We start from the raw sequence: 13759 nt of genomic DNA on the forward strand, positions 1-13759 counted from the left end.
CCAGCAGGAAAGAAGGGCTAAGAAAAAATATATACAAAAAATATACACAAAAGTATAATTTTTTACTTAAAACTGGTGAAATTTCTTTTGATTTCTGCAGAAAAGAATCCAAGGCAGTTCTTCTCCACAATATCACGCCCCTGCCTGTGGCCTGGCGGATCACCAGCCTGGAGCACTTGGGTGATGACTTTACCACATCCATGATGCAGGGGACTATACCACCCAAGGGAGAATTTACCCTACATGTGCATTTCCAGCCCTCCAAGCCCGTCAATGTCAAGAAGGCTATTCGGTTGGAGGTGATGTTGTCAAAATATGTGTATATTGAGTGCATATATACATGTGCACACATGCACAAGCACGCGTGCACACACACATGCCATGTCTCTCTGTTACATGCTCCCATCTCATCCCTATTTCATATCTTCAGCCCATAAAGGCAGTGTTGCCACTGAGAACAGAGTCCCCTGGCAGTGCCAACTTCTGAGATCACTGAGGAGTCCATGGGTTGTTATGAGGGGCTGCAGGAGGCAGGCAACGAGTGAACCCTTGGAGAGGTCACTATGAAAGCAATTTACCTAAGGGCACAGAAACACTTCTGTGTTTCAATGACTGTTGTTATCATCTCCCAGGCAAACCACAGCTTGTTTAGGGCTCATGTGAGGTCACAACCAAACACCTTCTAATCATGTCAACTCAGCCTACACTTTAGAAATATAGTGATAGTCACACAAAGCTAATAAAAAGTAAAGATGAAAATGCAGCTCCTTCTGCCCATTCCTCTGTTGTCTACACCCACACCCCCCAGCGAGTACGATAAGTAGCACCAAACCACCAAACAATGATGGTAAGAGACCTATACCTAACTACATTTGGAAATATTCCTTTCCATCTCCCCTGAAAGATTTTCTCTTCCAGTTACAGCTTGCAGGCTCTAAGCAGCTCATTGTTCTTGCTCTTATGAATAATTTCTCTTTCCCTGGTAGGTTTTGGATGCAGATAATCTTGTTGGTGTTGTACAAATTGAAAACATCATGATCTTTGCAGAATCATATGATATTGCTCTGGACATCACCTTCCCCAAAGGTCTGTAGACTCCTTCAAAGAAAGAGTGTTTTGAAGTTGTGTATTTTGTGTAGTATAGTTAATTACTATATTTCTGGGTAGAGAATGCCACTAATTTGTTAGTATTGTGGTAGTTGTTGGTAGGAGAGAAGACAATTTTGGTGATTTGAGGTATAGCAATGTAAGGCCAGAGCAATGTGACATTACTACAGATTGTCATTTTCCAACTGGAGAATAACAAAGTGTTGTGATAAATATAAAATTTGCAGACCTCTTCTCTGAGCAGTTGGTAGTAAACATAAACACATGTCTTCTTGCCTGCATTAGTTTTCTACCACTATCATACAGATTGCCACAAACTATTTGGCTTGTTACAACACAGATTGCATGAGGTGTGGTACCTGCCTGTAATCCCAGTTATTCAGGAGGCCAAGGAAGAAAGATCACAAGTCCAAGTCCAGCCTGGATTACATAGTAAACCCTCTCTCAGAAAAAGGTTTAAGACATGATGGTGCATGACTATAATCCCAGTACTTAGGTGGCTGAATGAGAAGTACCATGACTTCAAGTCCAGTCTGAGATATGCAGCAAGAACCTGACTCAAAAAAGAAAATTTTAACAAAGCCCCGCAAATTTATTATCTTACAGATCTGAGGTCAGGAGTTGCTAGGCTAACATCAAAATGTCAGTGTATTCCTTGATTCCTGTCCCGACCTCCATCCTCCATCCCGTCAGTGTTGGCTCAAATCCCCTCACATGGCCCCCTGTCTGGTTCTCTCACTTCAGCTGTTCTACTTTTAAGGACTCTGGTGATTACTTTGAACCACCAGTATAAGCCATAACAGTCTCTGTATGTAAGAGCAGCAGGTTAGCATCTTTCCTTTTCCTTTCCCATGTAAGGTATCTTATTCACAGGCTTCAGGGATTAGGCTGAGTATCTTCGAGGACACTTGTTATTCTGTCGCCCATGCTGCCCCAACACCTAAATTGTGTGTCTCCCTTGAGTATGTGGTTGTCCTTGCTCCTCCTTTCCCTGATAGGTCTCTTTCTCTGCAAGGTTCATAGAATACTAGAGCTCCATGTTAGCTTAGAGGTCATTAGCTTATGTATAAAGTTCTTTATTGCAGGATTGTTTATAATCATGAACATTTTAAAAACACCTAAATATCTACCAACAATGGAAGATCACATTTTTTTAGGAGTCTTAACAATTTAAAGGCATACTTACAATCTAATGCTAAGTAAAGCCACATAAACTTATATGTAATATCACAACTGTAAACTGTTCAAAAACTTTTAAAGTTCCAGAATTCTAGCTGGTGGTAGGTTTGAAAGGACTGTGACCCCAGGAAAGAGTCCCAAGGGAGGTATCCAGATGAACTGAGGCCAAAGGCAGCACCTATTGTTTGTTGAAGCTCCATGGTTTTGAGAAAACATGTCTAAAATGGTCACTATAGACTTTCCACTATAGACCTCTATGGGACGTCCCCTGCTCTAGCTCCCAAGCCCACTCAGCCCCACCCCATCCCTGGCTTCACAGGAGCTGAAGGAGGCCTTGACTTCGGGACGCTGAGGGTCATGGAGGAGGCGAAACAGCCCCTTTCTCTGAAGAACCGTGGGAAATATGAGATCATGTTCAGGTAGCCTGAATCCGACTGGGCATGGGGCTGTCCACAACCATTCATGGTGAAAAGATTGTCATCTGGGGACATCATAAGAACATCTCTTTTTTTTGTTTTGTTTTGCTTTGTTTTTTGTCTCCCTCGCTCCCTTGAATGGAATTCCAACTACTAAGAGCAGAGAAATTTACATTGTGCTTGACTGTATAACTAAACAGGGACCTTGAAGAGCTTCTGAATGTGTCTGGAGCCACAGTGGTGTGGGGGATGAGGGGAGAGAGTAAATGGAGAGGCAGGCAGAGCTGTAGAAAGTAGGATAAGGAAAGTCCTGAGGTGGAGGAGAAGGAGATTAAGAGCCAGACTCAGGATGGTCTGGCTTCAAACTGCCCTGCCCTACTTCTAGCTCTGATCTATTTTACAAGTTAGCATTCTACTTAAGATTTTCTATAAAGAAAAGTTGTCCAATTTTTTCAAATTTTAAGAACCACTGTTAATAGAGAATCCAAATAGTGGCTTACTAGAATTTGCTCAGTTCATACTCAGATCCAAGTTTAAATAAAGCTTCCTCAGAATAGAAAAGGTGGCTTGGGTGAGGAACAAGGAGGGGGGTTCTCAAGGTCACATGACCTTCCTTGGCAGAGGCAAGTGATTTGTATAAAAGTTTTATACAAATTTTCAGCTAACAAAGGGAGCTCCCATTGCAGACTTGGGAGAAACTCAGTGTGTTCATGATTATTTCATTTCAGCTAAAAGAGCACTGAATCGAAAGAGGCCCCACTCGGGGCTGGGAAGGTGGCTCAGTGGTAGAGCACTTGCCTTGCATGCCTGAGGCCCTGGGTTCGATTCCCCAGCACCACATAAGCAAAAAAAAAAAAAAGAAAGACGCCCCACTTCAACACCACCATTCATTAGAAGCAATGAAACTGTAAACTGAATTCAGTGAATGTAAATAAAAGCCAAGGAAACTTAGAAGAAAGCCACTGTCACTTTGCAATTAGTGTTGAATGGAATCTTGTCCATTTGTGTGTTTGGGTTAAACCATGACAGACTTCAGCTCAGCTTTGTCACACTACAAGGAACAGAGTCACCCTTTGATTAGAGCAGGAAATTAGGGGTTTGTTGAGGAATGTGCGAAGGGGTACAGGCACCAGCCATGTAACAATTGAGCCACCTGGTCTTCCAGAGCCTGGAAAACAAATAAGAAGGACCCCCAACCCTGACAGCAACCCCCAGGGGTTCTACTTCTACCTAAGCTCCTTGATTCTACCTAAGCTCCTTGAACCTACTCTAGATCTTCCACTGCTCACCTGAGTCCATTCCTTTTCTTTCTTTTTTTTTGGGGGGGGGGGGAGGGCGGGGGTCCGGTCGTGGGGCCTGAACTGTGGGCCTGGCACTGTTCCTCAGCTCTTCAGCTCAAGGCTAGCACTCTACCACTTGATCCACAGCAACACTTCCAGCTTTTTTCTTTTTGCTTATGTGGTACTGAGGAATCGAACCCAGGGCCTCAGGCATGCAAGGCAAGCGCTCTACCACTGAGCCACCTTCCCAGCCCCCCAAGTCATTCCTATCTGTGGTATTCACCTTACCCCTTGAGCCATAGACTCCACTTCCTTTCCTTTGCCTTGTCTCATTCCTGCATTGACCCTGAAGCTCCTCAGGCTTCTGTATCACATTCCCTCTTGTGTGCTATGCTCAATCTTAGAGAGAGAAAAAGAGACAGAGACACAGAGAGAGAAAACCAGGTGAGAGTTCATTTAGTTGGTTCTTCTCCCGTATCAAATGCCCTTGTTGAACAAGGATACTTTCTACAGGATAGAGGATAGCCATCTTTGCCTCAAGCATTAATCTCTGGTTCACATTTGTTTTATTATTCATCTTTAAGTAGTTGTATAAAGGGGTTTCAATTCTACATACCACTTTATGGGTACAGTGCATTTTGATCAGTGTCCCCCTTTTTATCACTCTCCTCCACCTTGCATTCCACTGGACAAAGCATAGTAGACCCTTTCTAGCACAGTAGTTGAGCATGGCTAGAGACATGGCAAGCCCTGAACTGCCTAGATGGTCCTCTCTGGTGCCTTGGGTTCCCAATAATGACTTTTAACAGTCCCTTTATTCTGGTCTTTCAGCTTTTCGGTGGATTCCTTAGGGATAGTGCAAGGCAATATAAACTCTATGATCTCAATTCAGCCCAGAAAGGGATCATTGACTCTCTCAGAAAAGGCCACAAATGTTCAAGTGTATTTTCGTGCAAGAAAGGAAGTGAAGATCGAGCACCAGCCCATCTTGCGTTGTCAGGTGAGAGAGCTCAGGTGAAAGTGCTTGACTTAGAGGCAGGTTTGTAGTTCTGCTGAAAAAAATGACACATGGTCTAATTCATGGTCCCTGGACAAAGGGATGATGGACTGGGTGACAACCATATAGGGAACACCATGGTTTGGTCTCAATTAGCAGACACAAGTGGGTCAGAAATAGCAAGAACAATAGAAAAAGGTTTTAGAGCGTATCCGAGACAAGGTATCTGCATTCCATTAAGTATAAAGCTGAATAGGAAAAGAGGAGACAAAGTGACTTGGCTACTACATACCAAGCTCCGTATCATCAGTGTATGCTAAAAGTATTGTTAATGTAATACTATAGAGGGTGAAGTAAACAGCCCAGGTTCATATCAGTGGTAAAAGTGGGGAAGGAAGAACATAATCAAGGGAATTCTGTAGCTGTACCGTGGCTAATATCTTCCCAATCATCCTTCCTTTTCTAGATCATTGAGCCCAATCTTTCAGATGGAGGTGAGATCATTGCCAGCATCCCAATTAAGTTTTCTGTGCACGCAGTATACTCCAAATTCAGCATCAGCCCTTCCTCCATCATCAACTTTGGGGCGTTGATCTGTGGCACTCGTAGGAGCAGCTCCTTCACCATAGAAAACCTAGGCATTACTGACTTCAAGTTTGCCCTCTACAGGCTGACAGGGGAAAGCACCATGCATCAAAAGAGAGGGTAAGATGAATGTTGGCTTAACTCTTAACTGTTACTCAGGGCATTAACTCTCATAAAGGCTTTCACTTAGTTTGTGTTACTCAGTGCATTAAATTCTACAAAAAGCTCTTACATAGTTCACTTTAACTCACCCAGTCCCCTAAAGTGATTCACCCAATCAATGAAGTCTGGAAATGTCTAGAATAATCTAGAAAAGACTAGAATAATCATCCATAATTATGTAGGAAATTATTAGTACATCTTGGTTCTGAACCTACATCTTCTGACTCTAGACTTCATTCATTTTTTTATCTGCAGTCAATATAGGATAAATTTTAGTGAGCAAATACTATAAAGTCTTTTGTCTATTGTCCTGGTGCTTCCGGTATGCTGAAACTTGCGAGCAAGTCATTGTGCTATCATTCTGTAGTCATAAAAGAACTAATATATCAACAAGCAAAATCAAAAGGAATTGTAGCTTTGTTTCATGACAGGAGGTGGCAAAGGGTACCCTGGAAAGGTGGACATGAGAAAGCAGGCAGTGCCTTCAGTCTGCAAGAGGCTGTTGTTGTCTTTTCCCTCAAAAGACATTTATCACAGCAGCTACTTCAATACTTGTTTCAACAGCAAAACTGTGTCCTCCCAAAGGTGGCTCCCCATCAATGCACCAAAAACAATTTACTTTCAGTGCATTTGACTTCCACCGTGTTGCCAGATTCTTGGTGGGGAGGGGGAATTAACAATGGTTTGATCATTTCCCAACTTTCCATAAGTATTTTTAAATATATTAGTCAGATTATAAAGAGAAAAGGTTAATTTGGCTCACAAATTTGGAGGTTCCAGTCCATGATCAATTTGCTCTGTTGTTTTGGACCTGTTGCAAGGCAATACTTTATAGTCAGTACACATAGTAAAGCAGGAAGCAAAATAAACAGGGAAAGGGATTATAGGTCCCCTTTGAGGCACACCTCCAGTGACTTAAGGGCCTTCCAATAGCATCACCTTGAAAAACAGCCTTTAATATATGGATCTTGGGGAACACTTATCCAAACCATTTGACTTATCTTTGGTGATTTTAAACACCCTAGTGAATCATTTTCCCAAGTATAATTGATGCTTAGTTTCCTTTAAATTATTAAATCATCTTGGTTGGTGTGTACCAACCTAACTATGCCACTCTGATAATCCTTAGGGAACAAAGAAGGGCCCACTCCTCCACTGCCTAGGAGAAAGGAGCTTACAGGCAGACAGGTGGTGTCTAATGTCTCCTCCAAGGCCTAAGGGTATACTCTTGCTTCTTTAAACAGAACTGGCCACATGAAACATGGGAGAACTCGGGAAAGTGAGACCTTCTTCAAGGCTGGTGGTCCTAAAACAGCCAAGTTCTCGGAAGCAATGCAGAAAGATGTAAATACCTCAAATCAGGTGAGTGCCTTCCTTATTCATAGAAACCCAACAAAGCCAGCTAGCTCTTACCACTAAATATCTGCCTAAGATGATAAGATTTAAATCTACTGTGCCAAAAATATTAAATTATTGAAATCTCGCTTTCATTATAAGCTAAAGTGTTTTACAAAGTTAAATTCAGAAACTCTCTTTTGCTTTAAAGCCTCTGTGGGCTTCCTAAAATGCTTTAAAATTTTTAATCAAAGAATGATTTAACCAAGTATGGCAGTTCATGCCTACAGGCTCCAACATTTGATATAATCTCAAATTAGAGGCCAGCCTGGACTATACAGCCAAATCATGTCTCAAAGTCATTTAAAAAAAAGAGCTGGGTGATGGTGGCTCATGCCTATAATCCTAGCTACACAAGAGGCTGAGATCTGAGGATTGTCATCCAAAGCCAGCCAGGCAGGAAAGCCCATGAGACTCATTTCCAATAAACTACTGAGAAAAGTCTAGAAGTGGGGCTATGTATCAAGTGGTAGAGTGCTGCTAGCCCTAAGTGAAAGAACCTCAGGGATAGTGCCAGGCCCTGGCTTTAAGCTCCAGGACAAGAAAGAAAGAAAGGAAAGAAAGAAAGAAAGAAAAGAAAGAAAGAAAGAAAGGAAGGAAGGAAGGAAGGAAGGAAGGAAGGAAGGAAGGAAGGAAGGAAGGAAGAAAGGAAGGAAGAAAGGAAGGAAGAAAGGAAGGAAGAAAGAAAGGAAGGGAGAAAGAGAGAGAAAGAGAGAAAAAGAGAAGGGAAGGAAGGAGGGAGGGAAGGAAGAAGGGAAGGAAGGAAGAAGGGAAGGAAGGAAGGAGAAGAAAGAGAAGGAAGGAAAAGAAAGAGAAGGAAGGAAAAGAGGGAAGGAAGGAAGGAAGGAAGGAAGGAAGGAAGAAAGGAAGGAAGGAAGGAAGAAAGAAGGAAGGAAGGAAGGAAACTGGAGATAAGTCCATCTCTGTCTGGATGGCTTATGTGGGAATCTCAATGCTTGGTACAGCCCCTGGCCTATAGTAGAGGTTCACTGGATAAGGACCAAGCTACATCATTAGAATTGTTAGATGACTAGCAATCACACTTCTCCACACTAGAGGGCTTATCTTACAGGCAACTGCAGTGTGTCTGCAACAGCCATGATAAGAATTTAGGAAAGTTCATGATATTCTAACAAATCCAGAATTAGTGCTGAACTTTATCAGAATAAAGCACTTTATAAATCAATATTACTACAGAATACATCTAAGGATTTGGGAAGATGGCCAGTATGCTAGTTTCCAAGGATAGTACAAGAGATGCCATGAAGAAGGACAGCTTCACATGTCAGCTTGCCTCATGTCCGCTTCCTGACACCGAGTAAGAAGAGGGAAGATCTTCACTAGGCTATCCATGGCAATCTTCCTTACCTTGGAGCACTGCGATCTCCATACATACTGCAGTTATCCTCCAGAGACATCTGGGAGATTTTTCCCACATGAATATCACTTGTTTTTTCACATGAAATCTATACTAGATGTTTCACACATGTTCTTTCATTTAAGCCTCCAGAATTCTCTAGGGTTAGGGTTCCTTGTCTCATTTTACAGAGAAATAAACTGGATTCTAAGCCAGGAGTATCTGATTCAAAACCCATCATCTCAATCACCACTCCATCCTGCACTCTGCTTTAAGATCCCCACCTGAGCATGTGTTATATGATCAGCTGGTTAGATGGTCATCTGGTTCCTTAAGCTCTCAGTCCAGTCATGACTGGTCAGAAGGAAGGTTCAGAGAAGGAAGTGCTAAGAGTTCATCCATGAATCTCTGGACCCACTTTCCTTGTAGGAGGAGAAGGTTGGGAACCCAGAGAGTACCTCTGGGGAAAGGTCCCATTTATCTCCCTATCTCCCTACCTCACAGTTCTCATGGAAAGTCTTAGACTCTTGTCACCCACTTTGCCTCCCTCTGTCCCATCCTTCCCACCTTTGTCCTATAGTCGCGGTTCACGCATGGCATGTTCACTGTGTACCCTGGGTTTGGCACCGTCTCTTCTGGAGGACAACAGATCATTACTGTTGACTGTGTGGCTGACCCTGTGGGAAAATGTGAGGAGTATTTAGCCATCGATATCTCTGACAGAGAACCTAAAGAATATCCTGCTGGTATTCCTTACACTCTGCTTGCCGAAGCATGCCTACCAGGTACTGCCATTAAAATTAGTCAACAGCCCCCTAGGACCTGGGTCTATAACACTCCTTCCTTTCCAGACAAATTCTTCTAAAGATATCCAGAGGACAAGGCCAGACTGCTTCCTTTGGGACCTTAGAACTTCCTCTGGTGTCTTCAGCCACATTTCTTCTTAAGGCCTTACAAATATACATAAGTAGGAGAGGACTCACCACTTCAGACTTCTAGTCTTACTGAGTCTGATTCTGAATTCTCAGATGAGTGGTGTTTTCTAAGCATCATGGTGACATGGGATGTGGCTCAGGAGCCAGAAACACCCAGTCTTCTCATGTACATGCCCCTCCTGTGACAAAAGTATATACAGTAAACAAATATGTTGAAGATATTACCCAGAAAGAGCCCTGCATGACACCCCAGTCCTGATGTCCTCAGATTCGGGGCTGGTTTAAGATAAACAAGAAGTCAAGGAACAGTACAGTTGATCAGTTATTGATTTTCCAAATAGAAATATTTTTTTAAAAAACTAAAATGTATTATCTATATTCTATCAGCACCATTTTATTTTAGAAGACAAGTTATTTTTATTATCAAAAAGTCATGAAGGGCCCATGGCTCACACTTGTAATCCTAGCTACTCAGGAGGCTGAAATCTGAGAATTATGGTTCAAAGCCAACCTGGGAAGAAAAGTCTGTGAAACTCTTATCTCCAATTAATTAGGAAAAAGATGGAAGTGGACATGTGGCTCAAGTGGTTGAGTTCCAGCCTTAAGTGAAAAATCTAAGGAAGAGTGCTCTGACCCTGAGTTTAAGCCCTAGTAGTGACACCAAAAAGTGAGAATTGGGGGGGGGGGGAAGGAAAGGAGAAGGGAAGGGAAGGGAAGGGAAAGAGAAGGGAAAAGAAGGGAAGGGAAAGAAAAAAATCAAGAAAAAGGATAGCTTATGACTATAATCCCAACAACTTAGGAGGCTGAGACTAGAGGACCCAGATTCCAGACTAAACTGAAGATAGCTCATTAGACAGAATGTTAAAAAAAAAAAAAAAAAGCTGAACAAAGCACAGAGAGATTGGCTATAAGCTCCTTAGAGACTCAAATCAACTATCTTCCTTCTCCATGGCTCATCTCAGGCCTCAGCTCCCATCCCTCCTTGATTATTGGCAAAAAACAATTGACTAAGATGTGGTAACTTGCCAGGGCAGTTGCCAGGAATCTAGCAACCTAGCATTTTCTCATGGTCTTCCTTCCCCCCATTCCCCAGCCTTTGTGACCGACAACAATGTCTTGATCTTTGAGGAGCACCAAATCTGCACCAGCTCCAATCTGTACCACATCCTGCAGACCATACAGAGTGGGGGACTCTATGTGGAGGATGAGAACAAGTTCATCTTCTGTAATGTCCTGGTGGGCCATCAGGCCAAGGCTCGGATCAAGATCAGCAATGTGGGCAAGATTTCCTGTGATGTCAACCTTGTAGTTAAGCCCATCTCCAATAAGGTAAAGAGGCTCCAACTGGCTCCAGTGTAGGCAAAAAGCCAAGGAAAGAGCTCTGGGAAGCCCCTGCACTGTGCCTGAGTGGGAATTACAGGCTGCCAAAGTCTTCTGGAAGTTCTTTGACAGAAGGGGAGGTAGAGTGGCAGGAAAAATACCTGGCTGAATGACTTTGTCAAAGTTCATGGTTTGGCCAGACTGCTCTTTCCAAGACCCATGACTCTGAAGGCCCTTGAGTTTGTCCTTGTCCACCACAATCTTGGTAGGAGGAGAGTTCCAACAGAGCAGGGAAGATGAGCAGAAATGGAAATACAAAGCAGCTAACAATCTCTGGTATTGCTCTCTCACCAGGCTACTGCCCGCATCACCGACATCTTTGATGTGGAACCCAACAAGATGTGTGTTGGCAGTCGCTCACATGCCTTTGCAACAGTACTCTTCACCCCACAGGCCATGCAGACCTACCAGTGCGTCTTTGAGGCCACACTGGAAGGCTTGCCCAGGTAACACTCTGCTCCTACTCCTACATCAGGATTGTAACCCATACTCCATATGGGAGTCATTCCTGACAGACCAGGCTCACAAGCCTTCATCTTGCCATTCCCTGCAGCAACCTGGCCAGGAACCGAGGTCTTATGTTTGATATTGTTGGTGAGGGGACTCTGCCTCGAGTGACTGTGGTCCGGCCAATTCTCTATAACCAATTAGGAAACCCCTTGCTGCTCTTCAAAAGGCTTCGGCTTGGTCAATCAGAGAAACTACCTCTCATTCTCAAAAACAACGGTACCATTGCTGCCCAGGTAATTCTTGAAGGTGTTAGGCTGGTGTATCATCAACCAATTTTGTGTTGCTGTGGCAAATACATGATTGGAGACTACTCTTACGTGTTTCTTCAATGTAGATTTGCTCATGGTTAATTCTCTCTGGTTTTGTTTGGAAATATTTATTTCTTCTTAAAATGTTTCCCCTGCTACTAGTAGTGGGGCTTGAATTCTCCAAGTTTTGACACTAGCTAGCTGTGTGATCTGGAATGTCACCTATATTTTTTGGACCTTCAATTTCCTAACTCAAATAATAAGGTAGAGCTAACGACTGAATTTTCTTTTATACTCTCCAAGTTAATATTTAGCATATCTCTCTCATAATTATAAAACAAAACTTTAAAAAGTGAGTGCTAGGCTTGATAAGAAATGTACTCATTACCTTGCTCATGTGATTATAACCCCTCTGTACAGTATTTTCACAATAAAAAAACTTATTTAAAAAAAGTGAGTTCTAGGCACAATAACTGGAGGAGGGAGGTCCTGTCCCCAAACACAGCATTGTATCACACCCCACACTTAAAATTCATGAGTACTTTGTAACTGCAACACTCAACTCCCTTTTCCTTTTGCTAGTTGCATGTGGACCTTCGGGACCAACTAGGAGTCTTCTCCCTGAAAGGGAGGCCCACCACTTCCTATATCTACATCACAGAAGAAAACAAACCCAGTGAGAAAGGTAAGTAGGGGAAGGTGCCTCTCCAGAGCAATGGATCTCCGTAGCTGGTTTTTTTCAGGGTACAGGTGGAGTTGGGTACCCAGTTTCTAGCCAAAGCTCATTCTCATAGTAGGACTACTTTTTCTTCAGCCAGGGTCTTTACGAAGACATATTTCTTTAAACTGAGTCAGTGTGTATATGCACATGTGCATGCACTGATACTGGGACTTGAACTCAGGGTCTGGGCATTGTCCCTTAGCTTTTTGCTCAAGAATGGTGCTCTACCAGTTGAGCTATACCTCAACTTTAGCTTTTTGGTTTTTCATTGGAGATTAGAGTCTCATGGACCTTCCTCCCTGGACTGGCTTCAAACTGCAATCCTCAGATGTCAGCCTCCTGAATAGCTAAGATTACAAGTTTGATCTTGCAGTGCCCAGCTTCTAAATCACTTTTTTCTCTTTCTCTTTGTAGCAAAAAAAGCCCACACAGCATCCTTGATTGTTGCTCCTGGAGACACAGCTGAATTTGAGGTCTTTTTTCACTCCCAGAAGATTGGGAGGATGACAGGTATCATCCATTTGTCAGTGATCAACAACCAGTATGAGGAGACCATTATCCACCTAATAGGTGAGAGCTATGAAGATGACATCACCTTGGACAACATCCATGGGCTAATGACTTCCACCAGCCAAGAGGCCTCAGATGTGTCTGAGGTCCTAGAGATCGCTGAGGAAAGTGCCATGGAAGACTTGATAGCAGGTAGGACACGCAACAGTGAGGCAAGTATTGGTGCTCAGATCATTTTAAATAAGAATGAAATGTAAGTAATAGATGTAGCTTCCCGAGAATTTAGGAAGAAAATTCCACTTCATTACTAGGTAATCTGTCAATATGGCTTAGTCACACCTCAGTCCTCCCATTTATATGTTTTCACTCAGTAAGCACTTACTGAGCTTCAGTGTGTGTATGTCAACCACTACCCTGAGCCCTAGATTTTCTTTTTTTTTTAATTTAATTTTATTTTATTTGTGAACATACTGTACAGAGGGGTTGAGCCCTAGATTTTCAAAGCTTAATGAGCCTCTGCCTTTAGGGAGCTTCTACATTAAAATTCCAGTTCAGATTGTGAGTAAATGCTGTGTGCATGCCAGAACTGGATTTGAACTCAGGGCTTGGGTGCTGTCCCTTAGCTTTTTTGCCCAAAGCTGGCATTCTACTACCTGAGCAACAACTCCACTTTCAGCTTTTGGGTGGTTAGAGATTAGTATCCTGTGTACTTTGTTGCCTGGGCTGGCTTTAAAATGTGATCCTCAGATCTTAGCCTCCTGGATAGCTAGGGTTACAGGTGTGAGCAATAAGCACCTAACCTATGAATGCTTCTTTGTAGCTGTTCTGTCTTTTCACTGGCTTGTATTGGCATTGTCTACTTCATCTGAAACAATCTAGGAGAAATGGTGGGCTGGCCTTGTTAGAAAAGGCCTAGGTTTGTATCATCATTCTACACAGTCTTGCTACCCAATGAGCAGCCTGGGACTATACACCAT

At 42.9% G+C, this 13759-nt stretch overlaps 1 protein-coding gene across 6 annotated transcripts in view; it reads left to right on the forward strand.

Moving 5' to 3' along the window:
- Hydin (HYDIN axonemal central pair apparatus protein) overlaps positions 1-13759 on the forward strand; it is a 266122-nt gene that overhangs the window by 211509 nt on the left and 40854 nt on the right. For all 6 annotated transcript variants that reach the window (XM_070026253.1, XM_070026252.1, XM_070026249.1 and 3 more), the window contains 12 exons: positions 101-299; positions 987-1086; positions 2606-2705; positions 4814-4982; positions 5446-5684; positions 6971-7088; positions 9059-9263; positions 10507-10742; positions 11088-11239; positions 11347-11536; positions 12134-12236; positions 12687-12974. In XM_070026253.1, the coding sequence (XP_069882354.1) occupies positions 101-299; positions 987-1086; positions 2606-2705; positions 4814-4982; positions 5446-5684; positions 6971-7088; positions 9059-9263; positions 10507-10742; positions 11088-11239; positions 11347-11536; positions 12134-12236; positions 12687-12974 (2099 nt within the window). The remainder of the gene's footprint in view (positions 1-100; positions 300-986; positions 1087-2605; positions 2706-4813; positions 4983-5445; positions 5685-6970; positions 7089-9058; positions 9264-10506; positions 10743-11087; positions 11240-11346; positions 11537-12133; positions 12237-12686; positions 12975-13759) is intronic.

The sequence above is a fragment of the Dipodomys merriami genome, unplaced genomic scaffold, assembly GCF_024711535.1.
Source record: "Dipodomys merriami isolate MVZ:Mamm:240054 unplaced genomic scaffold, mDipMer1.0.p SCAF_176, whole genome shotgun sequence".
Lineage (NCBI taxonomy): Eukaryota > Metazoa > Chordata > Mammalia > Rodentia > Heteromyidae > Dipodomys > Dipodomys merriami.